Raw genomic sequence first — 27,310 nt, 5'->3', positions numbered from 1 at the left:
TTTTATGTTCAAGTTCGATAAAAAATAAATGAGGATGAAGAGATCGAAGATAGCTAAAGTAAATGTTTGTAAAATTCAATTAAAATTTTATCTAAGTTTCTACTGAATTTATACACATATTTCATACTGAAATCTCTCGTTCTAATTTTACTTTGTACTCCTAATCATGAGTAAGATTGCTACAAATGGTTACAAAAATAAACACATCTCGGGAGCTGGAACGAAGGAGAGGATGTTTTCACCGAACAACTCAAACAATGAAACCAGGAGATGCCCAGAATTCAAGTCATCCTTCCAAACCTGAGTGAGGAGAGCTGATTTCTTTAGAGACTGACCAACAGGCTTGCCCATTCTACTTGTGATGTGTGGAATGCTCTCGTTCGGCATCTTCTGAGAGGACGAGGAGGGGCCTGCATCAGTTTCCCCTGCTGGAGCTGCTCTGTCTACTTCCATGTGAGATGGTGAAGAAGTAGTTGGTGACAAATCCGTTGGCCCATCAGTTGTAATTTTCTTCAGGGGTGGTTGCTCTTCCATGTGCTCCGCACTTTGCTTGCGCTTATCTTGATTATGTAAATAAGAATCAGAGTTAAGACTTAATCTAAATAATAAACCTTGAAAACTAAGGGTTTCTTCTCCTTCCTGGACAAGAAACCCTATTCATCAGCTTTCCAATCACACACATCCAAGGGGGTGCTTCCTTCATTATGCCCAAAGTCTACACATAAGAGCAGAATCCCATACCCAAAAAGGATAGGAGGGGGCTATGAAAACGGAAACTCTATCTTGCACCATTGCATGGCTGATTTGTTACAATTGGACAACATAAAATAAGCTTGTAGCTTAAAGGTACTCAACCCACAGACGTGATAGTGCTTATGCTTCTTGTATACCCGTTTGAGTAGTGTAATCTATTATATTGCAAGAAACTTACAAACCAATCTAGCAATTTAGGGTCACGAGTTCTTATTGTGTGTAAGAGATAGCGGAGAAACACATGGGAGAAAAGAGGATATGAAGAGTGGAGGAAGGATGGTGGAAAGATGTAGAACAAAGGTACAAGGAAAATTTTAAAACCAGAAGCCCATTTATGCTGGTTCTATGCTTGTATAATACCCTTAGGAAATACGATTCATTCTAAACCAAGCATATATTAGTAGTGTAACTCATTTGAAGTGGTTGAAGTGCCATCATTTAAGAAAACATAAGCCGTTAAATGTCTTACTTGGCAGAGTAATAAGGAGTCTCCCCTTGGTCTTCCAATAAGATTGCGGCGCTGGAGATGGCAAAAGTGGGAACATCTTGAGCCTATCATATATGCATTGACCTGCTGCATTCTGGAAAAGCGCAAGCTCTCATTAGGAAGCCTTTCTTAAGATTTTCCAACAGTATATACAGGCATGAAAATAGACTCACCAACAAGGCTCCATACACACGCCACGCTTCATGCCGCTTCATCTCATTCTTTTGCTTGTCAAGAAGAAGCTCTGGTTCAAGAAGTCGCAGATATGACTCCAGATTTGGCAGTACAAGAAGGCGAACCTGCAGTGAAAAATAATCACCCAACAGTAAAGAACCCTTCGTGTTCAAAAAAATATAAATAAATAAAGATTCATATTCCCAGAAAACCAAATCCTTGAAGATGAGTAAAACATGGAAGTAGATTTCTAATGAAAAAAAGATTGACAAATTACTATAGCCTAGAAAATCGAGGTAAATGACTTTTTAGAATAAGAGTTCATATGTTATAGAGAGTAAAGATATTGCAACATCTTCATTTTTCTAGAAACAACTCATTAGCAAAAGAGAAATTCTTGGAAAAGGTATTGCAAATATCTTCCATTCCACCATATTGAACTTCTAGGACTCAGAATAAAGAGACTAAGAAGATAATGCAGTTGCAGGCAGTGCATAAACTTGCAGGCAAACAGGCCTGGAGCCACCTAGCTTTATTTACCAGTACATAATTCTCTTTTCAATGTATGAAAATAGATAACAAGAATATGCTAACAGAAACTTATGGGAAGAACACGAGAGATATTACTTCAAGTTGAATTTATATTCCAAAACATTTACTGCTTTATAGACTGTCTACTGAACTGATTTTCTTAGTTGCAAGAAGCATGAGGCATTACCACATTGGGCCCTAGAGCAGCTAAACCTTGAATTGCACCGTAGTGTTGAGTCAATGTCCGCTTTGGGTCCAAAAATGCATTGACCAAAGTTTTCGTAAGACGTGACTGGAGAGTGTTATATACATGCCCAAACCTGTAACAAATTCAGATATTGAAACTCATAGGTAAGATGACAAATTCATACCAAAATATACGCATGGAATTTGAAATGAAAATACAAAGCTTTGCTTCCATGGTAAAGAGATATTTTTAAAACAACAATCATGCTAGGCAGATTGACTATGCTAGTCCAGTTTCACTTAACATGATGCACACTAAAAACCTACTTTTAGTTGCTTAATACACAAGGATCACAAAAGTGCGAAAATAGGTCTGGACGTGACCAAGGTCAAGTCACAAGAGAAAAGTAGGAGGTGATATCTCAAGAACAGATGTCAGAGAAAGTACAAGAAAAGGGAAGCATGCCAGCTGAAAGATAAGCATGAAGGTAAAAGGAATTTTAACCAAAAATAACAAGCCTAACCTTTTGCAGATTGAAGCAACCAGGTTTGCAGTGAAGTCTCTAAGTTCCCAATGATTGTCAGCAAACCTGTTGCCTAACCTTTTTGCAACAAGGCAAGTGACCACAGATGGCATCAATTGGTGCAGCTGATCAAGAGCAAAAACAATAGAGGTCTCAGAATAAAACTCCCATATAAGTAACATATTTTATCCTAATCACCACCTTACATACTTCAGTCCCATGATGGACAACTGAGTCCAAACAAGAGAACAACAAAGCCTTTTCCCACTAAGTGGGGTTAGCTATAAAAATTTTAGAACGCCACTGCGCTCAGTTCTGTGTCACGTATTCCATTAGATCCAAGTACTTTAAGTCTTTTCTTAGAGTCTCTTCCAAAGTCTAGTCCAAACAAGAGAACCCTTCAACATAAATAGCATGAGTTCCCAGATGAAATTTTTTAGAAAGAAACTGAAAAGGGACAGGAGGAAGGCCATAAAAAAGTAAAGGTGATATCCTTAGAAGGCCAATCCACCATATTAATGGGGTTGCATCCACCTTAACATATGTTTTAGGGATACTGCCATCAGCCTACCCAATCGTCAAACCAGAAAATTACAGAATTCAACTAAGACATGATTATACAGATGTGCACATAACCCTATAAATACAATAATAGAAAATTAGTCACATACGGCTTTCGTTTGAAAAAAAAAAAAAAGGAAACAAAGAAGAACGAAGCACTTACATAAGGTTCTATGTGTATGTGAGGATTCTGGAGAAGACTCTGAACAACTCGCATCAAAGCAAATAGAAGTGCATAATCATTCAAGCCACGAGCAACCTTATATACATTAAGAACAGTTGGTATAAGTAAGCAATGGCTACATATCTTACCCTTCTTGTAGCTATCATTGACAGTTTCAAGAATTATACCTCGTCAGCGATAAAGCATGTGAAATAAGGAACTAATGGATGAAGTCCCGAATCAGTGGCCAAACTCACTAATGCTTCTTTAAACAAAACCAAATCAGACCTACTCACAACAAGCTCAGTGATTTTGTCAAAATATAACTGCAAAGACAACAAAGAGAAGGAATATGTAAACAAGCTGCAAAATGAAGTACTTCCAGTATAGGATCAGACAAGTGAAATATGTACCTGAAGCTCCCTAGATAATACATGCTTAACAGGTAATTTAATGTCAACGGGAAGTCCATCGCCCTTTTGTTCATAACTTTTACCATCAGAAGGAGGTGCGAGTACTACAGAAGAAGAACACAAATTACACAAATTCCATAAGTGAGATCCCAAACTTGAGCTAACAAAAGTAAAAAAATGGAGTTAATTCTAGTTCCCCATAATTGTAATAAAAAAAATTATCAGTGGATACAAAGATTGAATTCAAGACAACCAAAAAAGAAGAATGTGACACAAACTGCAGAAAACCTTAACACTCACAAAATCATGAAAAATGTCTTGTACATTGGAGACACCGAGTAGTTTTTAAGAAAGAAGATACTAGGCATTTCATGCTTCACACAACTTTAGACTTTAGATAGTGCTACAAAACCCATAGAATGCTTTACTTTACTACAGCTAATTCCTAGAATACCAAAGTCTTAACCTTTTCATATTATGAAGTAATCAAAACTCCTAAATTGGAAGTGTGATTTGTGATCAACAATTATTCACACAATCTTCAAAGTTAGAAAAAAAACCTTCTAGAGGAGCATTTTCTGGAATTGCAGGTTGTACGCCTTCTATAGCAAGCCAGTGACAAACAATTCCAGTATCAAGTGGTGCTTTTAGTAAAGGAGCTTCAATCACCTACAGTAAAACATAAATGTGAATGATTAAAAGGAAACATACAAAATCAAATAGAAAGTGAAATCAGATTACTCAGTAACACATACATCTTTAAAATCCACATCCTTTTCGTCAATGTAATACAAATCCCTGTGCCCAATAGCTCTTTTGAACCGCAAAGGACCTCCGGAAACATAACCATAGATTGGCTGGTGCAAGTCAAAGGAAGCAAAATGAGATTTCAAAGAATAAACAAAACCATGCTAATGAAACATATCGAAAACCTCACCTCTACATTTCTTATGTTGAGTGCACCATCAACGTCGTCAGCTGTCAATCTAGTTCTCCTCGAGTGACGCATGCATTTAATAGCCTCCTGTACTTCCATCACAATGAAATCATACTCAACCCTCCAATGTCTCAAATCCCAATTCACCAAAAAAGCATAACTACATTATCTTTTTCACCGACGAATCAAAACAAAACCAACCCAACTTCCAACTATTCAGTCCCAATCTTACCACAAAAACAAGTAAACCCAATTCCCAAATCTTACATATTTTACTAGTTCAACCTTCAACGATCGAAAACGACAACGTCAAAACAAACCCACATCAGAATTAAGCCGGAAAAGTTCAAAATTTACCTGCATGATCTCACGGAGGCGGTATTCAACATCGGGGGCGAGAGCAAGAGCAGCATCTGGAGACAAGTTGTTGATTCCTATGCTCTGTGCAATTACTTCAACATTCTCTTTGGGCACAATGCTCATTATTCTCGACTGCTTCCTACTGACCACAGTCTCACAGCAGTGTTTCTGAAACAAGCAAGCACGGTAAGCAATTTCCCATCAAAAACTTCAACATGTGTAGTAAAAAGTAAAGACGCAAACATTTTGTGAATCTTGGTGTGTAAGATCTTATGGAATGAATAAAAACGGATTTTCTTTCCTACCCTTCAAATTTTCTGGGTAGCCAAGCAGAACCCTAATACGCACGAATGAAAGCGTCAGCTTGAGCAACCGTGGTTGCAGGCTTCAGTCGTTCACTCGGGAAGGAGGAAGAAGATTCAGTCTGAAAAATAATAATAATAAATAATAATAAGAAAAGGAAGGAGGATTCCGGATGAATACCCGGGTCGGGTTAGAAAGTCAAATATTCGAGTCGGGCCTCAAACCGCTGATTAAAGTGCTAAACACGACCTTAAGGCCCGTTACTTCTCTAGAAAACGTTTATACAGTTGTGCTTATTTTCATTTTTGTTAGAAGTGCTTTTATTAAAATTACGTTTAAATCGTAAAGTTAATGAGAAATTTTAAGTTTAATTTTAATCAAAGGTGAATTTTAACTACATTAATGCTAGCTTATTGTGAGGTTAAGTTCACCCTCCCCTTAGGATAAATAATAACGTTTGTTCAAGAAAAAAAAAATGATTTGAAATAAAATATACTTGAAAGTAATTGCTTACGCTTTTCTCAAATCTAATCCAAAAGCGGTCTCAAACATGTCCAAATAATTGGTTGTGTAGTGGAGCCATAACACCTCTAATGAGAGATGCAGAATGTCTTGAAATTAGCATTTACATGTTTTGTTAATTGGAAAGTTCTCCAATAAAATAAATATCGATCTTCATCGAAATTGTATACATACATCTTTTTCTATGCTTTAGAAGATGGGCGCAATGAGTTATGGAAAGAAAAATGTAAATGTACATCTACATTCACATTTCCATGTCCCCATGATGCAAATGAGATGTAAATGTGATTTTTACTTCTCAAATTTGCATGTCTTCACTATAGATGCTCTATTCAAGGAGAGTAACAAAGTTCTCAAATTTATTCACCATCGCAGGTAAAATTACATTGCACGTGTCATAAACTACTTAGGTCGGTAGAATACCCCAGCTTTCTATGAATTGTAACAAATCGAACTATGGTTCAAGTCTTAATGATTCTAGTGACCTTTTAGATCACATATTGGTTTTACGAAAAATACTTCCTTATTTTATTGGGAGTTTTAACGAAATACTTTCGGTACTATTCACTTTTAACGAAAATGACATTTTTACTCTAAAAAGTCACTCCTGGTACTGTTCACTTACAACGTCTTTTTGTCATTTTGATTAAAACTCAAAGTTTTCACGCGCTTTTTATTAGTTTTCCTTATTTTATTTTTTGTATTCTTCATCCGCCCCTCTTTATTTATCTCCTCCTGTATTGATTTTGGTAAAAAATTGTAACATGCAAGTGGTTTTTTTGATGAAAATGGGAAGACAGACACCTAAATAAAAGAGTGAATTGCAGCAATGGTCCCTCAATTTTAATCAAATTGAAGTAATGGTCTCTCAACTAAAAATCCATTACCATTTGTCACTCAACTCATCAAAATGTGTAGTTATGGTCCTTTTCGTTAACTCTGTCAAAATTCAGTCAAAATGAGTTATGTTAGAATGATCATTGCTACAATTGGGTTAAAGTTGAGGGACCATTTCTATAATTGAGTAAAAGTTGAGGGATCATTGCTCCAATTGGGTTAAAGTTGATGGACTATTTCTCGAATTGAATTAAAGTTGAGGGACAATTGATACAATTTTTCTTATTTGATTTTCCATATTTGCCCTTTGATTTAGCCTCACGTGCATGACACATGACTCATTTTGACGAAAATTCTAACGAACCATAACAGCATGTTTTGATGAGTTGAAGGACTAAAGCTAATGAATTTTTAATTGAATGACTATTGCTAGAATTTACTCAAATAAGAAAGTTCCACTCGATTTTAGGCATCAAAAACTTGATGGTAAAGTTTTAAAGGTAAAAAAAACTGTCCCATCCTAGTCCTAATATCATAAGCATGTCTATCTAAATTACTTAAAAATCCCAAACCTTAATCTCCCCAAAAAAAAATAAAAAAATAGAAAAATAAAAAAAAAAGAAGGAAAGGGAGAAAGCCAATGCTCATTTTCCACTTTTAGCACAGCAACACCCCAAGCAATTAAATTGCTACACATTGGTGTTGCATTTCACCTTTTCTAAACACATCTTATCCATCCAGCAAATTATAGTACGACCTCATTCTTGGATGTTGGCCTCTCAACCAGCGCCTAAAGTTGTCGGCATGATTTCATTTGGATTAAAATAAAGACCACCTAAGTTACAGTGAGCCACCAAAGTCACGTGAATGATACATATTAATCCAATGTATATTTTAAAGTTACGTAACGAGAGAAATAGTATAGTGGATATGAACTTATTTACATTTAAATTTTTATTTATTAGAAGATAAGATAAATCATGTGAAGAGTGAGATAGAGTAATTCAAAATCATGTAATGAGTGAGATAAGGTGATAGACTCTGGGCGTACTCAAGTTTCTCTTCACTAGAGAATAGACGAAACCACGTGATGAGTGAGAGAAGGTGATGTGTTAAAGTCAGGTAATTCTTACATTAGATGTCACATGAGATAAAGTGATAAAACTCTGGTCATATACTCAAGTTTCTCTTAATTAGATAGCATAAGAAGTCACGTAATGAATGAGATAAATTGATATGTTAAAGACATGTGATTTTAACATTAGATGTCACCTAAGTATATTTCATCTAAGTATATTTCAAAATCACACGTTAAGTGAAATAAATGAACATAGATATTCTTAAATGACATCCAATTTTTTTCTCTACAAAAAGAGCAGAAGAAGTAACCAGAAAGTAAGACATAGTCCTAACAGCAAGTAAGCTTTATATGAGGCCAATGTGCTGAACCCATGTGCACAAAGTGGATGAAAAAGCAAACCCACCATGCCCCCCTCATCATCTAATCTTTCACTTTTCATCTTCTATTATTTTTCTGATTAAATTACAGATCCATCCAGCTCTAAAGCCTTCTCTACTCTGCAGATCTTCTATTTTAATCCCATTTAACAAGTAATTTTCTCCTAATTAAATGTATTAGTTTCTAAGAGATGTATTAGAACTCTAAAAAAGTCAATCCTGCATTCCTTGTCGGAAAAAAAAATGAGGAAGAGAATGTTGCAGGATGACTTTTTTGGAGTGCTAATAACAATCCCGGGTTTATTTCTTCTCTTTATAAACACTTCTACACTGAATCTTACTATGGTTAGTAGTATAATTGAGTGAGAATCTCAGTGCACTAATCAACTATTTCCTGAAGCATATGTATTATGTAGGAAAACTCAGCTACTCTGGATGGTCTCGTTGTAATTGGCAACAGTCTTTTGAGCATCTTCTTTGAGCTTTCCAGTTGAGATGGGCATCAATGGAGGTTTGGTCAGGAGTGTTTTCTCGAGACACCGATCTTTCGGGACATACGAGAGCAACGTGAGTTGCCGCCATACATGCTGCAACCCTCTCCTGCTAACTGTGCTATGTATTAATGTGATCTGTGTTTTTGTTTGATGGCATCAGGTGAGGAGCAATGTGACAGAGAGGAGAAGATGGAGCTCGGTTAGATGGTACCTATGTGGGGATGAATATAATTCCGTCATGGCGGAGAATGATTCGGCTTCAGTTAAGAGCTCCGTGGCTACTGCCGCCTCGCAGTTTAATTCAGTTTTAGCCGTTGCAGACGAGGAGTCTAGTTCGGTTAGGAGCTCCGAGGCAACTGTCACGCAGCCGATGCCAGAAGACTTGAGTGACAAGGGAAACATCGGAAGAGAAGCAACTAAGGAAGATGTGGAAGTGGCAAAGGCTGAGTCTTGGGTCTCCAAAACAATGTCTGAAGAGCATGCAGCAACCATCATCCAGTCAGCATTTAGAGGCTTTCGGGTAATTCGACACTATCAGATTACTTCAATTCGCTCATCTTGTAGAAAAAAAAAGTATTAATTCAACAGAAATTACAAGTATTCAAAGATTTTTAGTGGGATTTATGTTACAATTTTCTTTTGAAAGGACGACATCAGCTCTAGTTAACATGCCTACAACCACGATCTGCAGGTTTATGTTACAATTTAAGCTAGAGAGAAAACCGAAGTTATCTTAAAATTGTTTCGAAAATGCTAAATCGTTCTGCACTGGAAGTTCTGGCTAATAGTCATTAGAATGCTTGGATTTCAGACTAGGTGTCGAAATGGAGGAGCTAAATCAAAGGATGGTGAGCAGGAAAGTCCAAGTAGGGGATCTCTGGGCACGTCGGTTGAAGTTCAAACAGGAAATTCTGTGGAAGTTTACTCGATTCAAGGAGAAAATTCGGCTGCTCACCACCGGGCACAACAGAAAGCTCAAGCTCAGGCGCTAAAACTGAAGGTATACCACAAACAACTCTTCCATTCGATTCTTACAAGTTACAACTGTGTAATGCTAAAACCACATTCGTTAAAATTTACAGGAAGATTGGGATGACAGCACGGTGAGTAGTAACATATCAAAAATGAGAATGCAGAACAGACTGGAAGCAACAAGAAGGCGTCAGAGAGCACTGGCTTACGCCTTTTCACAGCAGGTACATCTGAAATTCATTCTATCGTGGAACCGATGATACAACCTCTCTCTATCTCTATCTCACGCGACGTAAACGATAAGAGAAATCACGTGACTGAGAGATAGAGAGAGAGAGTGATAAATAACTGACTGCACTCAAGATTTTGCCCTGAAAGAGGTCCTAAGACTTCTAGTATGGTTTGGAAACTATTTAACTTAGTATTATTTGTTTAAAGCTAAGGATCTGCTCAAAGAAAAGGCACACCACATCTGATGGCACAGAACAGAACATGGGTTGGAGCTGGCTAGAACGGTGGATGGCAACCCGCCCTACTGAAATCTCCTCCGCGGAAAGTCATATAAGCGACCAGGTTGAACCAATTCACAGCAGCAACCAAAGATTTGTCATCGGAAAGAGACTGTTCGACGGGGCAGGTGAAGAAAAAGAGAGCTGCGGATCTAATGAAGTCGGTGTCCTATTTGATAACTTTCCGGTAACACCATTAGAGAGAGATGGCTTCAGTCCAACTAAAAACAGGTTCAAGACTACAAGAAGCCTATCGAGGCAAAAATCAATGCCAAGCTATGTGTGCGGGAAAGAGTATCCCAAGGTAAGGACATGTCCATTATTTGAGCTATGATCCGAACTGAGATTGTCAAAAGAGGATCGACATTTGAAGAACAAAATTACTAAGTTCCAGCGTTTGATTCAATGACTGGCTTCGACATTGATACAGGTAAGCAAGAAGGATTGTTCACGGGAAGCCGATAAAGATGAAGAGCGCAACAGAGAGCGAACAGAGAGAAGCAAGTGCAGAAACTCTTCGTTCTAAGGAACATAATTCCCAACTAGAATCTCTGTTAAGTAAATAAGATTCTTGTTACTATTTACCATGCACTTTGTATGAGGATTCTAATGGACTTGACCCTTAATGTAATCTGATGCTTGATAACTGAGAGTTAAAAACATTCAACTCACAGAACCTCGTCTTCTCCGAGGTACCAACGAAAGTAAAAATATTAGGTAAAACATCGTCAACGACAAGAAGGCCGTAAAAAAGGGAAGAACCTGCGTGACGAAACCAGTTATTCGAAAAAGAGGACAAACATAACGAATATATTAGCAATAACAGATGTTACATGAAACATAACCAATTCCCCACCATCTGGAAATACAGAACCATACAAAGCCAACTGCCAATCCAAGTTTAGCTTATACTATTGACAAGTAACTGCCAATCATTAACGGCAAAACATAATATCGAAGTAAAGTTTTGATCTGAAAACCTATATCTTATCGATATCTTCATCCTCAAACTCAATATAGTCATCAACACCGCCTTCGGTTTCTTCGTCATCAATACCCCCAGCAATACCCTCGTTGAGACGTGTATTCTCTGGAAGCTCTCCATATGCCTTGAGGAGCCTAGCCTCATCAGGCATGTACTTGAGGATCACATCAGCTTTGTCGTCCTGATAGTCACGAAGACCGACAAGAATGATATCGCCAGCTGCAATCCAAACCTTCTTGTGCATCTTACCACGGATGTGACAAAGTCGCTTGGTCCCATCTATACACATGGCTTCACACCGACCGTTGCCAAGCATTCGGAGCACTTGGGCATACTCCTGTCCATCTTCCTTAAACACAAGCTCACGCTTTTCGTCATCAGCCTCGTTCTTACCTCTCTTCCTGTTCTTTCCTCCCTTACCCTTGTTCTTCGGCATGCTTACGAGTTCTGTTTCTGCAACCAAAGTAGAATCAGATACTCAATCTCGAAAATCAACTGCTTCTATAAGTTCATAAATTATTTACAAACACCAAAACTTTATGGTTTACAACATACTCAAATTTCACGAAACCAAAGTTTCATCGGACAAAAACGTGCCATAAAGCAAACAATTTTCGGTTCCACCGCCCAGTTTTCAGGAGATAAAAAACAAAACAAATTTTGGAAAGCAACAAAGACTATGTTCCCAATCTTTTTTTTTTATTTAAAAAAAAAAAAGGAGATTCCCCACGACAGGAGGGGGGCCAGAAGACTTGAAGAGGCAATTCAACTACTCCTGGCCACCATCGTGCACCCGGAATCGAAAACAGGACGTCCCCACAGAAAAAAAACCCTAAAAATATAGGTTAACAAAAAAAAAAATTTCAATGAATTAAATACTAAATTCCAACACAAATAGATTCTAGGTCTGTTCAGCTGACTCAAACAACACTTAATTCGATTTCGGAGAAGAAAAAAAGATTCAAAATTTAATCATTCAAACATAAATTTAACTTCACGAAAAAAATATAATTCATCCAAATTAGGGGAAAACCAATAAAATTAACAAAATTCAGATAACATGGAAAATTAGGAAGAACAAATTCTCTGAAATTCAAAAAACCCACACAAGATTAGATCAGATCCCAAAAAAAATAAAATTCAACATACAGCTCGCTCTATCGATTTACAAGTAAACCACGAACGAAGCAAACCCTAGAATCGATAACAATTTCAGAAGACGAAGAAGGTAGGAGAAGATTACCTCTGTTGTGCGAAAAGGCGAAACTTGGAGGAGGATTCGACGGCGGAGCACAATCTGAAAAAATATCTGAGCTTTGTAATCGACTGGAGAGCCCTAACTAGCACGAAGCTCGTATTTGTACCACAAAAGGTCAGGTGGGCCCAAGTTGGGCCGGGCCCAAAAAAAATTACTTTGACCCGAAGTTTAGAGGCTTGGGCTTATTGGAAGAGAAAGAGAGAGAGAGAGAGAGTGTGTGTGTGTGTGTGTGTGTGTGTGTGTATGTGTGTGTGACAAGAAAGAGAGGGCTTAGAATATATTACTTGCTCGGCAAGTAATGCAATTATTTCGGGAGATATTACAAGTAATGCAATTACATAGAGGATGGAACGTCTATATTTCACAGGTACCCTCACCTGGCATTCACAAATCCGGCTGGATTTCTATCATGTCTACCGAAAACACTAACACAGATGACCAAAACGCAGGCAAGGTGGAAACAATGCAGCAGCAGCATCACGTACCCAAAGGTGCTATCCACCGAATCCTCCGACTCCTTCCCACTATCCCTGCGGTTCGCATGAGCTTTCTTTCCAAGCAGTGAAAAGGCCTCAGGTCTTCTGGCTTTGTATTAGATTTCGTGGAGGACAACCTTGATGGCGAACTTGATGATCGACCAAGAAACTTCATCAACACTTGCGACAGGTACATAGACCAGTTCCGTGAGTGCGACAAGATTTCCATAGACAAATTCATGCTAATATTGAATAGAATAGAACAGAAACTATGTGCGGGTGATGGCACACCCATCAAAAGAATGTCACTCTTTTTTCTGTGGAATCGAGTTGGAAAACGAATTTCACAACTTGAGCGAGTACGGCATTTGTGAATTTTCCGAGGTCCTTTTGTTCCTCAAGACCGTCGAGGAGATTGAGTCTTGTGCAGAGCAGGCCCTAAGGGTAGCTGGAGTAGGCGCCTGCCTAGGGTCCCCACTTCGGAAGGGCCCCTAATTTTTAGGCGAAGTCAGGTAGGTCTGGACGGAGATGGACTTCCTACCGGCTTATATGTAAACACCGGAATTTGAAAATCTTTTGCTACAGGGTCGGCCTTGCGCGAGAAAGAAGACAACCATATTCCCAACATCATTTTAATTGCACGATTTTACTTAAAATGATCCCACCATCTTTTTTATAGTTGCACGTCTTCTCCCCTTTAAATAGTCCCACCATCTTATTTTTACTTTTTTGCTTTTCTCTTAAATATCACCTTTATGTTCATCCATTCATTCATTTATTGAATATAATAAGTAACATTGTAATAATAGAAAAATGATTGAAATTTGAACGCGAGATGTGTAATATTTGAATAATGTTTGTATATCTTTATATATATATATATATTATTTTTAATGATATTTGATGTAGGAATTGGCTTTTCATGTATTTAGTGATTTTTTTTTTTTTTACACATGTCAATGTACAAATTGTCAAGAGTCAGAGAACTCTAGGACCCCACTTCAAAGGCTCGCCTAAGGCCCCCCGAATTCTCAAGGCCAGCCCTGGTCTTGTGGCACAAACTGCCTCGAGTTTGCTCGATGCGACCAGCATTCTGGCGAAACTGAAGACTCGAGCACAATCAATGAGCAGAGGCAATTGGTTCTGAGCAGAAAACTTCAGCTTCAAGCGGCATCTGGGGACAGTCTATCGCAGTAAACATTGATACGCACAAGAACAGTAATCCTATCGCTGAAAATCAATCGTAAACTAGTCATAGTACCAAAGATCTACAGAGAAGCATAAGTAATACGCGTTCCAATGATTTATTAAGTTGAATTAACCATCTAAAACATCATTAAATACAAGAAAAGCTTCATTAAATTTCCGCGTTCCTGTTTCTGCATGCATAGCTAAAGCAAAGCTACAAATTCGATCGGCTCTTTCATGCTCCAACTGAAGGGGGCAATACGCGTTCAGTTGATTTTGCGACCCGTCAGTCATCTGATGTTACAATCATTTTCAAGAATGAAGATCAGACCATCTAAAGGGAGCTTTTGTGGTGTTTCGTTTTCCCATTTCAGATCATCAGGCGTCACAGCTATAAGCAATTCTACACACATCTGTGATGCAACAGTCCTGGGGAGCTTCTGCTAGGTTCAATATTCTACCTTCGAATCAACCGGCATTTACATTTGATCATTCGGGTGGAGCAACCTTTGATCTCCAAGTATGGTACTTACACCCTGCAGTTTCATCATGCAGTGATACTTTGGAGGTGCAATGGCACCTGCCTGTGTGCATAGTTCTACTACTGCCGGAGCATGCCCATAAAATCCCCTCCCTTCATTCAAAAGTACTTGAGGATCCTGAGGACGCCGCCGCCATACAGTCTTTGGAGGTACAAGATCATCTACATTTGCCTTCCTCCAAAAATGGGTTCCCTGCCAACTCTCATACTTAAAAATTCCGCAAAGCCTAGCCTTATGCCCAGATGGCCCAACATGAACTTCTGAACAATGTTTACAGACTTTCGCTGGATAAACCATCAGCAACTTCTCCACGCCATTTCTAAGTATTTCCCATGCCCTTAAAGTTCCACTGGCAACCAGAATCAGTTCATCAGATGACAAAGACTCAGCTCCATCAACGCCAACACAATCACTTTCAGAGTTCCAATTTAAATGATTTCCATCATTTGCCCCTGCTTGCCAGCATAGCTCGACAACTGCAGGAACACGTTCAAAGTCAAACCTCTGATGGTGTTTTATAACATCCTGGAACATGTGCTTGAGGTGAAATGCCTCTACTGGAACAAGCACATCTTTCAAACCACCAACTATCCATTCATGAACTCGATTTTTTCCACGACGTTTGAAGCCACAACAAGTTTGAATTAAGTGGCCTTTCTCACCTATATATACTTCTGGACAGAACCTGCAAAAAATAGACCTTTCGTTGAGTCACAGAAATTGTTCAAAAAGAGCTGTATGGAGAACGGAAGGTCAATTAGATAAATCTAGTTTGGAAAACATAGCTTGTGCTGCACCTAAAAATAACATTTAGGGAGCTCAGGAGTCAGGAACATTCAGATAAAGTGGTCTAATTATTCCAAAACAAGAAATACAGAACATAAACTCTAGAGCTTCAAAGTCGGTATTATTCCAGGACATGACATGTTAGTAACTATGCGATGGAACAATGAAGTGCCAAGTAGGTCAAAGCTTAAAAAGAATTTATTTTATAAGCAAACAAATACTTGGCAGATGAGGAATTTACTTGCAGGCCAAAACTGGTACCATTTTGAGGAGAGTAGAGACACCTTGCATAACGAGCCTCCGGGAATCAAGGACCTCCCGGGCAACTGGTAACATGGCCGGCACTGGGTAATCTTTAGCTCGGTTTTGGATTCTCTTTTGAATCATAGGCTTCAGCTTCCTTAAGTCCATCTTCGAGCTGTAATACCTTGCAAAGCTGTCCATAATTTTGCCATTGAAATTGGATCTCTCGCACAATTTCTTCCTCAATGCCATAATTTCTTTTTGGTGCCAAAAATTTTACACAAAATAAATCACATCTGCTCCACAAAAGGGTAGACAAAAAGCCAATGAGTCAATCCAGAAAACATAACAAGAAGTTAGAACAAAACCAATATTTTTACATAAGAACAGAAAAGACGGAGACAGAGCATCAACTAAGAGCAGAAGAAAGCAGAAATCAGAAGAAAGCATATTAAAGCAGGCAAAAAAGACGGAGACAGAGCATCAACCAAGAGCAGATTTCCTCCAGATTTGCTTAATGCAAAACCATAAAGTGAGTTGTAATCTAAAGGCTCCTACCTTAAAATTAGACGTATTTATCAAATATATCATTTAATAATCCTCACGCATGTAATTATCCTAAATAATCAAACGCGAAACCATTTACTTGGTCAAATCTTATAATTGCTCAGTTTGTTTTTTACTTTCCAAAGGCAAACCGCTTCGAAACATATATCATAACCTTCGGTTGAAAAAGTCAGTTTGTTTTATGGGGTTTTCACTATTTTCAAAATCAATATCAAATTTTGTAAGGAAGAGAAAAGAATTTACCTTTTGTTCTTTCTTAACTTTAGCTACTTCAGCTGCATAACCGGAAAAAAATTAATTTAATTATAGCTTAACTAATCTGGGGTAAGATTAATCAAAAAGCTTGGAAATTTCAGATCTAAAATCACACCTCAAGCTGCAAGTAGAATCAAAACTATGGAATTTCAAAACCACTCACCTTAAACACAGAGGTCTTCGCAGGCTTCAAAGAAAAGTCACAAACTCGAAAAACCCAATCTCCTGAAATCGAAAACAAAACCAAATTAACCATCATCACCCAGAATCCGAAGCTACAAACAAAATTCCCAAAATCAGAACAAAAAACCCATTTAAAATCCAAATTTACACTCGCAAGAACATAAAATTCAAAGCAAAGAATTACCCAAATCAAATCGGCAGCAGGAGATGCAATCTTTTATGGGCTTCAAATTTTCTTCAAATCGAGACCAAATTCGCTATTTTTCAGCAAGAGAGCGTTGCCGTTTTAACCCCCGCCGAATAGATCTAAACCAATTTGACTGACTCGAGCGTTTTCTGGAAGAAAGCAAGGCGCATAGAGAAGTGGAAATCGGAGAGCAAGGCAAAGAGAGGTTTGAGAGAAACAAAAGGCTTCAGAGAGAGAGAGAGAGAGACGGAAATGAAAAGAAGAATCCAGAAGAGAAACGTTGTGGTCTGCGAAGAACAGACGTGGCGAAGGAGGGCAAATCCGCCCTTTAACTGTTCAACCAAGTGAAAAAACGCCAGGGATTAAACCAAATCGAGGGCATTTTTGCCATTTTACTGTCCATGAACAGTGCATCCGAGTTTGGGTTTTAGTATAGAAAAATAATTACTTGCTCGGCAAGGGATGCAATTATTTCGGGAGATATTACTTGCTCGGCAAGTAATGCAATTACATATAGGATGGAACGTCTACATTTCACAGGTACCCTTACCTGGCATTCACAAATCCTGCTGGATTTCTATCATGTCTACCAAAAACACTAACACAGGTGACCAAAATGCCGACGACGTGGAAACAATGGGGCGGCCGCGGCATCACGCACCCGAAGGTGTTATCCACCGAATCCTCCGACTCCTCCCAACTATCCCTGCGGCTCGCATGAGCTTTCTTTCCAAGCAGTGGGAAGGCCTCAGGTCTTCAGGCTGTGTATTAGATTTCGTGGAGGACAACCTTGATGGCGAACTTGATGATCGGCCAAGAAACTTCATCAACACTTGCGGCAGGTACTTAGACCAGTTCCGTGAGTGCGACAAGATTTCCATACACAAATTCAGGCTTCACATGAGGTACTCTTCCAAAGACGCTAACATGGTCGATGAGTGGTTGAATTTTGCAGTTGAGAGAGGGGTGAAAGAGTTGGATATCAACCTTCCATCCGGAGGTAAAGGAGACAAGAAATATTGCTTTCCCTTGCAGACCATTGCTAATGCTGCAAAAACTCTAACTAGCTTAAATGTGGAGAATGTCGAATGTGATACATATTTTTCTTTTAGAAACACAATACCATCTACCCCCTTTCTGTCCTTGAAAAGTTTGTCCCTTAAAAGTGTGATGTTGTCGTGCTTCTACATGTTCTTCCAAGGTAAATTCAAGTGCCCTTCCATCGAGTATTTGTCATTAACGTCATGTGGTTATGACCATATTTGTTTCTCAAGCTCCAGTCTTAAATCCTTGGAAATTATGCTCTGCCCTGATTTGTGGAAGATCGGAGTACTTGATGCTGTGAATCTTGAATCTTTTAAATTTGTTTCAAGTTCGGAATCGGTTGAAAGATACAGCTTGAAACATGTCTTTATCAGTGGAGCTAAGCATCTGAGAAACTTTGAATTATATGGATGCAAAGATAATGTGAAGGCGACAATCATTACTCGGAATATGTCTTTATCTATGAGTGGTTTTCTGAAGTCTAGCTCTTTGGATCCAGAGTTATGGGAGGCTAGAATCACACTTCCAGATACTGAACTACCCGCCTTTGACTGCTCATCTAAACACTTTTCTTCTCTGCGAGATTATCTTGAATGTTTTGATTGCTTCAAAGAAATTACACTGGAAGTTGACAACGCTAAGGTATATAAATATAGATATACATATACATGTGTGTGTGTTTATATATGCAGGCTTGATTGGTTTTGATCCCTTTCCAGTTTGTGTCTTTGATATATATATATGTATATATATGTATATGTATATATATATATATGTATATATGTAGTGTATATTCCATGTTTTGCGTTTAATCCTTACTGACAATTTCCATCTTCAAATTTTTGTTTGTGTGAATGTCGTAGGCTCTTATCTTTCCAGAAAACTTCAGACAGACCCACTCTCCACCGTTGCTGAATCTCAACATTCTTGAGGTCACGTCCAAGGTATCTCCACAAACAAGGGGGGATATATCTGCCTTGAGGAACTCCTTGGTTTGGATGGCACCTTCTGCAAAGATACTACTACCAGTACACCGCTGGAACAGAACAAGTAGATATCGATATTAATTCTCTCTGAAAAAAACTCAGTAGAGTTACGTGCGCTTTCTTCTCGATATTTCACAAATGCGGGAGCTAGCAGTTGTTGAAGACTAGTCTCAGTTCATAACTTCAGTATGCGCAGACAGTTTCACCTGTTATTTGTTGGCAAAACAATGTTTTTGTATTCCGTTTCTTAATGTTGTGCGACTTGAGGACGAATTTATGTATTATATGTTCATAAGTTTAAGCTTATCTTTCCTTCTTTCACAGATAGTCTGCCGTTACATATACACATACTTTATCGAGATTTGTTAGTTTCTAACACCCTTCCGTGGCCCTCGAAACTTTCCTCGAGATTTTGGCATAACGCTGTGAATTTGTGCAACAATATGCCAAGTTTTCTGCATGTTTCATTTTCCAGTCTCAAATTCTTTGGAGATTGCACTTTTGCACTAGCGGAGTTTATTAGAGTTAAACGCTGTGAATCTTGAATCTTTTACGTTAGTTTGAAGTCCGATCAGAGCTAAGCACTTCGGGCATCTTAAAAACCCTCTGCAGCGCCCTAGTTGGGCGGTCCTCGCTAGCACAAGCATGTTGGAATTCATGTGATTTCATCACATTTGAATTCCAGTGAGTTCATCAAAACTCTGACAGCAAGCTAACTTGTAAATCAGGTTAGTGCTTCTGCCGCTTAAGCAGTGGAATACCTGAGTTCTGCCGCTCAGGCTGTGGAATAACTGTGTTCTGCCGCTCAAGCGGAGGATCCTACAAATGTTAATCTTTTATGCAAGCTAATAGGGTTCATGCAGATTTCTGCATTTAATGCAGAAACTTATCAGGATGCATACATGCTATATATATATATATATATATTTGATGTTGATGTAGTTTAACAACTTGGTTGATTGGATCCTTTTAGTTAAAGTCTACAAAGCAAACAGATGTAAAAAGCGTTGCAGAGCCTTGTAGAGTCGAGTGCAACCCGATTTGTGAAATTGTGGCAGCACTCCATGGGCTCTCGGCCATGAGCTTATCCGCGCATGACCTTGAGATGTGGATCATAGATTCGGGGGACCAAGGCTTATGTTTTTTAACTCCGATAAATGTGGCACATAGTACTCTGACGTTTGTATAACACATTGATGCAGTAAATTGAACAATGCCATCACTATCACTAAGATTATTCGACTTTACTTTATACATGTACGACAACCACAAATCGGACTCCGTGTAATTCTCCTTCAGCAGAGAACAAATAAGTCGGAAATTACAGCAAGAATCAATATGAATTATGAAGGGGGCCCTTCATAAAATAAATCACATATGAAGAACACAAACCAAAGAAATCATAAATCCGAGCCCATTTTGTCTCGGGTCAAAGAAATCCCAACTGGATATGACCGGTGTATTCTTGTTGTTATTTCTGGAACTTTTTCTCCAGGGAAGATGTTGGGATCATTCTTTTTTGTCATTGATTTCTCACTCGTGCTCCGCTCTTCATTGTCGGCAAAGAATTGTAGGCCCTAAAGTATTTTTCGAAGTTTAAACATGTTACAAGCAAATAAGAAAAGCATTGCGGAAAATTAACAAATACAATATCAGTAATCTGATACAACATCAGTAACAAATAAGAAAAGCATTTCGAAGTTTAAACCTGTTTGCTCTCAATAAGATCGACCTTCCCTTCCTGTCGTGCCAATTAACAAATACAGCATCAGTAATCTCATAAATTTACATCATGGCAGAGTGAAACAAAATTATATATAAGAGAGCGAATATCAACTCACCAACCCAAAGACCATTTGATGAATCAATTCAACAGCAAACCCAATTTGAAAAAGGTTTGATTTCACCTCATTGACCTGTATACGAATACGAGCGTCGACTAGTCAGCACTTGTCATCAACATTATCCCCCTACGCTGAATTACCAATACCTTCTGAAATTCCAAATGGCACTACGATGCTGATGCTACGAGAGGAATTCTATATTTTATAATTCAGCCAAGGAAGGGGAAGTGGAAGTGCAAAAAACAACAACAACAACAACAAAGCATTTTCTTATTAAGTGGGGTCGGCTATATGAATCCTAGAACGTCATTGCGCTCGGTTCTGTGTCATGTCTTCCGTTAGATCCAAGTACTCTTAAGTCTTTTCTTAAAGTCTCTTCCAAAGTCTTCCTAGGTCTTCCTCTACCCCTTGGGCCTTGAACCTCTGTCATGTGATCTCATCTTCTAACCGGAACGTTAATAGACCTTCGTTTCACATGTCCAAACCCCCGTAACTGATTTTCTCTCGATCTTTCCTTCAATTTCGGCTACTCCTAGTTTACCTCGAATATCCTCATTCCTAATCTTATTCTTTCTCATGTGCCCACACATCCAACAAAACATTCTCATCTCCACTAGACCCATTTTATGTACGTGTTGTTGCTTCACCGCCCAACATCCGTGCCATAAAGCATTGCCGGCCTTATTGCCGTCCTATAAAATTTTTCCTTGAGCTTCAGTGGTGTACGACGGTCACACAACACACCAGATGCACTCTTCCACTTCATCCATCTAGCTTGTATTCTATGGTTGAGATTTCCATCCAATCCTATGTCAATAATAAGATCCCCTTATCTCTCGACTGGACAGCATTTTTCTGCCTTATTACGTTAAGTACGTAAATATATTGTTACATACATCATTTGCAATGAGCTGCGTTATTTCCTTCTGCTCCTCCACCTTAAAATCCAAGTTTTCCAGCTTCTTTGAAAATGCCTTTTTGTACTCTGCAAAAAGGATAGTCCAGACATTACTGTGCTGCAGAGCTTTTTAAGGATTACCATCTGGAAAAGCCAACCACACGGTGGCCAAAAACATCTGACTTACAGCCAATGTTTCATGCACATTCTCTAATTGTTCGGACACAGTTGCAACAACATTTGCCATATTCTGCCTTGTTACATACATCACATCAGAAAATGACCAGCCCTGTACAATATCACAATATACCCGTAGATCAGCTGACACAATTCCTTACAAGTGCAGAACTAAATATTATGTGTGTGTGATTCCGACGACGAATCTTCAGAGAGGTACCTATACCACCACAAGTAACAATAGCCCATTACACCAAGTGCAGCTGCTGGAACTAAATATGAACCGTAACTCCCTGCGCTGACGTGAAATGTGTGAGCATATCTATCGAAATAAAGTCCCGATGATTCATGGGCAGACACTAAATGTGCACCTATTGGTGGTTTCTGAACAGTTTGTACCACTAGAGGAAGAATTTTCTTTGTAGACAGTTATAGGGCCAGATGAGGTTAACTCCCCGATTTCTCGAGCCGATTGTTGAATCTGAAAGTAAAAAAACATGTAAGTATTAAGTTATACAAATCCTGCAAAGATTTAAGTATCTAGCAAAATACAAAACTATAAAAGTACCGGTAAAATAACCTAGCACCTTCACCGTCAACTTCTAGAGTTCAAAAGAATGATAAACAAACTTTTACACGGTATCTCTAGCAAACTTTGAATCTACTTAAGTATAAAACCTAACTTCTCCGGCAAGATATCGGCTTCATTTACGCCCTTCAGTATATCCTGAAGCTCTGCAATAAGATCAGACAATCGCCCGCTCCTAAAAACTATCGAACTGGTCTAGCCTAGATCGCAAAAGATCGACCGGTTAGAGGAATATGGTAATAGATGAAAGGGAACAGAAAACTACATACAAACGGTGTTTCATAAACCATACAGTACTTTTGGCCATAACCAATTACAAAAATGTCTTCAATGCTTATTCCTTTTCTTTGTTGATTTCTGCGTTGTTTCCGTTTCAGACACTAATCACATTCTTTTTTCCACTCTTTCCAGCTTAAAATTGTCATTAAAATAGAAAGGACTTAAAACTTTCGGGGCAGTAGGATTACTCCTTATGAAAGGAACAAGAATCCGCTCGGTAATCTAAATCTACACCCCTATAAAAGCATTCGTGGGTTAGGCCAGTTGGTCGGAGAAGCGTGCCCGCACCCTTGCACCAAATTCGAATCCCACCCCCGTATATTAGAAAAGTTTCTAACTTTCTAGTAAAAACAATAAATATCTACAACTCCAGAAGAATGAAAAATAGGTTAAACTCTGAATCTGTGTCCATCTTCTGCAATTCAACGACAAAGCGTAATGTGTTATTCGCGCAAGTGTAGGACGAAATTCCACTTTAGTCCCTCTACTTCAATAGTCAATACATGGAAGCAACGTAGTTTCCCAATTTGATACGATTCAACAACATTTATCTTTTTTTCTCAACTTTTTTGATAATTTTTTTTAATTTTAAATATATGCAATTTAAATTAGATCCCACAATACAATAATCATAATAAATTAATATCGAGCGAGAAGCTAGTTTGATGAAATTAAGAGCAAAAGAAATATTTTTTAATAAAATTAGTACAATATTTAATAATTAGTAAATCACATAATTTAAAGGGTGTGCTATCCACACATCTTTTTTTTATTTTCACACACCTCTCGTTGATTTTTATCCCTTGATTTTCTTAAATTCATCCGATCCGACGATCAAAAATTAAAAAAATATCTGAGAAGTAAAAATATGTGTGGGAATATGACACACCAATTTAAATTAAACAACAGAAAGTTTACCCTCGTTTATTTTTAAAATTTCAAGATTGCCCTTATCATTAATCAAACCACGGACCCACAGGCCACAAACAAAACCAGAAAATATGGGTGTGTTTAGGACATTTCATACCAAGAGTTTTGTTTAAGTTAGTTAAAGTTTGCGCCCTTTTCCACGTTTCTCCTTGCGCCATAGCCAAAACAAGAAGATAAAAATTTCTCTCCTCTTCTCCAGAGACTTCAATGGCGCCACCGACTATTCTCTTCCTCCTCATAGCTTCCTTCTTCCTCGCACCGCCGCCCCACCTGCAAGTTCAAGCCGCTGACCAAGCCTTCACGTCTGTCGTCATCTCCCAAAAGGGTCTCGATTTTCTCAAGGACTTGCTGGTAACTCAGGCTGTTTCCTCCATAATTCCACTCCAGCTCCCCAAGATTTCGAAATCCAAGAGAATCCCGTTTCTGGGAAACGTTAATATGGTGCTCTCCAACATCACAATCTACGGAATCGATGTTGGTCCGTCGCATTTCGTGCTGGGAGACGACGGAATCGCCATTATTGCTTCGGGGGTCACCTGCAATCTGAGCATGAATTGGCACTATTCCTACAGTACTTGGATTGCTCCCGTTGTTGTTTCGGATGAAGGTCGTGCCTCGATTCAGGTATGGCTTAATTTTGCTTTATTAATTTTTTTGGGGGTTAATTTTTTGGGTTTTTCTGCAAATTGATAGGTGAAATTTGTATAGTTTTTTATATATGCGATTGGGTTTTTGCTAATAAGTATGATTAATTGTAAATTAAGTTGCTTTATTGTTCTTTGTGTATGAATGGAGTTAGTGGTAGAGAAGAACATAATTGTCTGGTATGATGATGTAGTTAGGGAATAAATTGGTGCTATTACCATTGTATAGCTTGTGCATCTCCAGTTTCGAATAAAGGCGGTGCTTTTGTTTAGTTTTTGAGTATTAAAATGGCCTGTTCAGGCCAGAAAAAGTTGAGAGAGTGAACAGTGTGCTTGCTGGTTTAGCTTGTTTGTCTCGTTTATTTGTTTCTTAAGATTTATTGGACTTCGAGAAAGAAAGACTGTATGTGTGTGTGTGCGCCTGCGCTTACACATATTTATTGATCGAATCATGCAGCTGTTTATTTTGAAACGTAGTTGTGACATGAAAACTTATTTCCTTTTCTGGACCTTTTAATGAATTTGAGTTTGTTCCCTTGAAGGTTGAAGGCTTGGAAGTTGGGCTCTCATTAGGCTTGGGGATCGAGGAGGGAACTTTGAAGCTTACCCTTAAGGATTGTGGTTGTTACGTTAAAGAGATATCCATAAAATTGGATGGAGGAGCCTCTTGGCTTTATCAAGGGTATGCAATTTTCTGTTTGGTTGTGGAGAACTGTGTACTCTTGTAATTGTTGTTCCCCTGGCTCTAGCAGTCAAAACTATTATTATGCTGGTGTTCCACAAACATCTAGAAAGAAATTGCCAGGATTTTTATGAGCCATACTTTTCTTTCCACTCCATCCACCAGAAACGATCTTTTCAATGGCTACCACAAAATTTACAGACTCCGAAATCAATACTGTAATTAAGCAGCCGTTTCTTGCGAATATCTCTTCCTAAAACATATACTTCTCTGCAACTGGTCTTTTTCTGTTGTTTTGGTATTTCTTGAATGGAAAACCTTTTGCTTCTATAAAGCTAGAGTACCAAAGTTTGGTGTGTGCTTAATTGCTCTTTACTATGGACAAGTTTTTAGTAAACCACTTCCCTTGGATGTTTGCTTCATCACTGACTGGTTAATTTTTATGCTTAATGGGTTCAACTAATTGTCTCAAGATTTACTGGTATTTTGGTTTCCTTATCATTGTGTGCTGTCTGACTAATGCCCCTTTTAGTTCAAGAGAAAGATCAGAATTTAATTTATTCCCATTAATAATCCATCTCCTTGTCATCCTTCAGGATGATTGATGCATTTGAAGAGCAAATAGGATCTGCAGTGGAAACTTCTATGACCAAGGAACTAAAAGATGGCGTTTTAAAGCTCGATTCTTTTATGCAAGCTCTTCCAAAGGAGGTGCCGTTGGATGATAATACTGCTTTGAATATGACTTTTGTGAATGATCCGGTATTGAGCAATTCTTCCATAGGGTTTGAGATTAATGGTTTATTTGGAAGAAGAAATGCTTCAGTCTCTGAGTACCACAATAAGGATTCACTTTCTGAGTACCGCAATAAGGATGCACAACCCTTAGTTTCCTGCTCAGATCCATCTAAAATGCTCGGAATTTCACTGGATGAGGCAGTGTTCAACTCTGTAGCAGCTGCCTATTTTAATGTAAGTATTGGAAATATTTGTGTATTTTCTTAGAGTTCTGTTGTGTTTATATGCCGATAAGCGTCAAAATGTCTTCAAAGTATTTATCATTCAGTGTCTATCTTTGGCCAGGCAGAATTTATGCAATGGATTGTAGATAAAATACCAGATCAGTCTTTTTTGAACACTGCCGGATGGAGATTTATTATTCCCCAACTATACAAGAAATACCCCAACCATGATATGGACTTGAACATATCCTTATATTCTCCTCCAGTCGTGAGGATTTCAGAGCATAATATTGATGCTACCATTTACTCAGACCTGATAATCGATGTATTGGAAGAAGACAGAGTAATACCAGTTGCATGCATCTCATTGGTAAGTATATCACATGATAATCTTTCCTCTGAATAGGCAATTACGCATGATAATTGTGTACAACATACAATAGTAAAGTTTGGTGTTCTTTTAGGTCATTCGTGGATCCGGTTCAGTAAAAATCTCAGGCAATAACTTGGCTGGCAGCGTGAAATTGAACGACTTTTCAATGTCGTTGAAGTGGAGCAATATTGGAAATCTTCGGTTGTATCTAGTACAGGTATTCAGGTTTCACAAAAGCTTACTCAAACTATAGTTAGTTCCTGCATTAAGTTATTAACCGTTGTATATGTCTTACATTGCAGCCAGTAATGTGGACAATTATCCAGACTGTTTTCTTGCCATACGTGAACTCGCATCTCGGAAAGGGATTCCCTTTACCAATCGTTCACGGCTTCACCCTTCAAAACGCTGAACTAGTCTGCTCGAGTTCAAGAGTCATGGTCTGCAGCGATGTAATATATGAGGCATCACATTCACACAATCTTAATTGGCCTCTGCACAGCATTGTCTAAACGCATACATCATCCTTGACTTGGTCTTTGCTTATGAGGATTCAAGGCCTCAGCATTCCCTCTTTGTATGTCACGGTTCAATGTTCATATGTAAAGTTCAGAGGGAAGGAGAACCCTTCCGCTCGTTGAATGTGAAATTGTAACATATAACTTGTTCAATGTTTGTAAAAACACCGGTGTACATGTTTTCGTTAGAGAAAACTACTTGCTACATGGCTTTACGCATGCTGCTAGAGACTAACGGAAAGTCTAAACTTTGAAAAAATGAAGAAGATTGTATGAAACCCTAAACTTCAAAAGCGAAAACAACGAAAAACCATTGGTCTTCCATTTCAGGTCCATTTCTTAATTTGTGGTATGTTTGCAAAAAGGTGCCATCCGAAGGAAGGAGTCCCTCATCTCGGAATCTTCCGCGTAACACATGACGTTAGTGACAAATGCTCGATGGAAATGCACGAAGCAAAGATGACGAGATCGGAGTTTTCCAAATCCACAGTTTTGAGGGACAACTTTTCAAGAGCTGCTTGTCGTTCTCA

The 27,310-nt window shown here is 38.5% G+C and overlaps 6 protein-coding genes and 1 pseudogene across 8 annotated transcripts; 3 read left to right on the top strand and 4 right to left on the bottom strand.

Annotated features, from left to right (window-relative positions):
* Positions 1–35: 35 nt before the first annotated feature.
* Positions 36–5,532, bottom strand: LOC137739355 (transcription initiation factor TFIID subunit 6-like). 2 transcript variants are annotated; one of them, XM_068478914.1, is made up of 13 exons: positions 5,395–5,532; positions 5,087–5,257; positions 4,730–4,816; positions 4,548–4,649; positions 4,353–4,461; positions 3,793–3,896; positions 3,568–3,705; positions 3,380–3,475; positions 2,656–2,780; positions 2,133–2,265; positions 1,414–1,539; positions 1,223–1,334; positions 36–560 (listed from the first exon to the last, which is right to left on the bottom strand). In XM_068478914.1, the coding sequence occupies exons 2-13, from the start codon at positions 5,210–5,212 to the stop codon at positions 190–192; spliced, it is 1,629 nt and encodes a 542-aa protein (XP_068335015.1). In that variant the 5' UTR covers positions 5,213–5,257; positions 5,395–5,532; the 3' UTR covers positions 36–189. The 2 variants fall into 2 exon arrangements, with proteins under 2 accessions (XP_068335015.1, XP_068335017.1); XM_068478916.1 differs by lacking the exon at positions 5,395–5,532 and having other exon boundaries at positions 4,730–4,821; positions 5,087–5,228.
* Positions 5,533–8,211: 2,679 nt separating this feature from the next.
* LOC137739377 (protein IQ-DOMAIN 33-like) lies at positions 8,212–10,815 on the top strand. Its single transcript, XM_068478945.1, has 6 exons — positions 8,212–8,776; positions 8,864–9,223; positions 9,515–9,703; positions 9,786–9,899; positions 10,114–10,488; positions 10,615–10,815. Exons 1-6 carry the CDS (start codon positions 8,705–8,707, stop codon positions 10,708–10,710), a joined length of 1,206 nt encoding a protein of 401 aa, XP_068335046.1. The 5' UTR covers positions 8,212–8,704; the 3' UTR covers positions 10,711–10,815.
* A 155-nt stretch (positions 10,816–10,970) lies between these two features.
* On the bottom strand, positions 10,971–12,553 carry LOC137739378 (eukaryotic translation initiation factor 1A). Its single transcript, XM_068478946.1, has 2 exons — positions 12,413–12,553; positions 10,971–11,622 (listed from the first exon to the last, which is right to left on the bottom strand). Exon 2 carries the CDS (start codon positions 11,603–11,605, stop codon positions 11,165–11,167), a length of 441 nt encoding a protein of 146 aa, XP_068335047.1. The 5' UTR covers positions 11,606–11,622; positions 12,413–12,553; the 3' UTR covers positions 10,971–11,164.
* Positions 12,554–14,194: 1,641 nt separating this feature from the next.
* Positions 14,195–17,099, bottom strand: LOC137739899 (APO protein 4, mitochondrial-like). 2 transcript variants are annotated; one of them, XM_068479641.1, is made up of 5 exons: positions 16,852–17,099; positions 16,648–16,709; positions 16,473–16,504; positions 15,661–15,958; positions 14,195–15,318 (listed from the first exon to the last, which is right to left on the bottom strand). In XM_068479641.1, the coding sequence occupies exons 4-5, from the start codon at positions 15,912–15,914 to the stop codon at positions 14,571–14,573; spliced, it is 1,002 nt and encodes a 333-aa protein (XP_068335742.1). In that variant the 5' UTR covers positions 15,915–15,958; positions 16,473–16,504; positions 16,648–16,709; positions 16,852–17,099; the 3' UTR covers positions 14,195–14,570. The 2 variants fall into 2 exon arrangements, with proteins under 2 accessions (XP_068335742.1, XP_068335743.1); XM_068479642.1 differs by lacking the exon at positions 16,473–16,504.
* A 391-nt stretch (positions 17,100–17,490) lies between these two features.
* Positions 17,491–19,253, top strand: LOC137740435 (F-box/LRR-repeat protein At3g58900-like). Its single transcript, XM_068480307.1, has 3 exons — positions 17,491–18,540; positions 18,762–18,842; positions 19,209–19,253. The coding sequence occupies exons 1-3, from the start codon at positions 17,491–17,493 to the stop codon at positions 19,251–19,253; spliced, it is 1,176 nt and encodes a 391-aa protein (XP_068336408.1).
* Positions 19,254–19,613: 360 nt separating this feature from the next.
* Positions 19,614–22,699, bottom strand: LOC137740434 (uncharacterized; annotated as a pseudogene).
* Positions 22,700–23,758: 1,059 nt separating this feature from the next.
* LOC137739952 (putative BPI/LBP family protein At1g04970) lies at positions 23,759–26,987 on the top strand. The gene is made up of 6 exons (XM_068479708.1): positions 23,759–24,225; positions 24,788–24,927; positions 25,524–25,899; positions 26,011–26,259; positions 26,354–26,479; positions 26,565–26,987. The coding sequence occupies exons 1-6, from the start codon at positions 23,809–23,811 to the stop codon at positions 26,772–26,774; spliced, it is 1,518 nt and encodes a 505-aa protein (XP_068335809.1). The 5' UTR covers positions 23,759–23,808; the 3' UTR covers positions 26,775–26,987.
* Positions 26,988–27,310: the final 323 nt, after the last annotated feature.

The sequence above is a fragment of the Pyrus communis genome, chromosome 7 (genome assembly GCF_963583255.1).
Source record: "Pyrus communis chromosome 7, drPyrComm1.1, whole genome shotgun sequence".
Lineage (NCBI taxonomy): Eukaryota > Viridiplantae > Streptophyta > Magnoliopsida > Rosales > Rosaceae > Pyrus > Pyrus communis.
This window is presented reverse-complemented; position numbering and strand designations above follow the sequence as displayed.

Bases quoted from the DNA above. Each gene is read 5' to 3' on its own strand.
- LOC137739377 (XM_068478945.1), top strand. From the start codon at position 8,705: ATGGGCATCAATGGAGGTTTGGTCAGGAGTGTTTTCTCGAGACACCGA. The intron at 9,900-10,113 runs GTACATCTGAAA...ATTTGTTTAAAG, and splicing joins CTTACGCCTTTTCACAGCAG to CTAAGGATCTGCTCAAAGAA. The intron at 10,489-10,614 runs GTAAGGACATGT...ACATTGATACAG, and splicing joins GCGGGAAAGAGTATCCCAAG to GTAAGCAAGAAGGATTGTTC.
- LOC137740435 (XM_068480307.1), top strand. From the start codon at position 17,491: ATGGGGCGGCCGCGGCATCACGCACCCGAAGGTGTTATCCACCGAATC. The intron at 18,541-18,761 runs GTATATAAATAT...TGAATGTCGTAG, and splicing joins TGGAAGTTGACAACGCTAAG to GCTCTTATCTTTCCAGAAAA. The intron at 18,843-19,208 runs GTATCTCCACAA...CTTCTTTCACAG, and splicing joins TTCTTGAGGTCACGTCCAAG to ATAGTCTGCCGTTACATATA.
- LOC137739355 (XM_068478914.1), bottom strand. From the start codon at position 5,212: ATGAGCATTGTGCCCAAAGAGAATGTTGAAGTAATTGCACAGAGCATA. The intron at 1,335-1,413 runs GTGAGTCTATTT...GCGCTTTTCCAG, and splicing joins GTGTGTATGGAGCCTTGTTG to AATGCAGCAGGTCAATGCAT. The intron at 561-1,222 runs GTAAGACATTTA...TACATAATCAAG, and splicing joins ACTCCTTATTACTCTGCCAA to ATAAGCGCAAGCAAAGTGCG.
- LOC137739952 (XM_068479708.1), top strand. From the start codon at position 23,809: ATGGCGCCACCGACTATTCTCTTCCTCCTCATAGCTTCCTTCTTCCTC. The intron at 24,928-25,523 runs GTATGCAATTTT...GTCATCCTTCAG, and splicing joins GCCTCTTGGCTTTATCAAGG to GATGATTGATGCATTTGAAG. The intron at 26,260-26,353 runs GTAAGTATATCA...GTGTTCTTTTAG, and splicing joins CAGTTGCATGCATCTCATTG to GTCATTCGTGGATCCGGTTC.
- LOC137739378 (XM_068478946.1), bottom strand. From the start codon at position 11,605: ATGCCGAAGAACAAGGGTAAGGGAGGAAAGAACAGGAAGAGAGGTAAG.
- LOC137739899 (XM_068479641.1), bottom strand. From the start codon at position 15,914: ATGGCATTGAGGAAGAAATTGTGCGAGAGATCCAATTTCAATGGCAAA. The intron at 15,319-15,660 runs GTAAATTCCTCA...TATTTTTTGCAG, and splicing joins GTACCAGTTTTGGCCTGCAA to GTTCTGTCCAGAAGTATATA.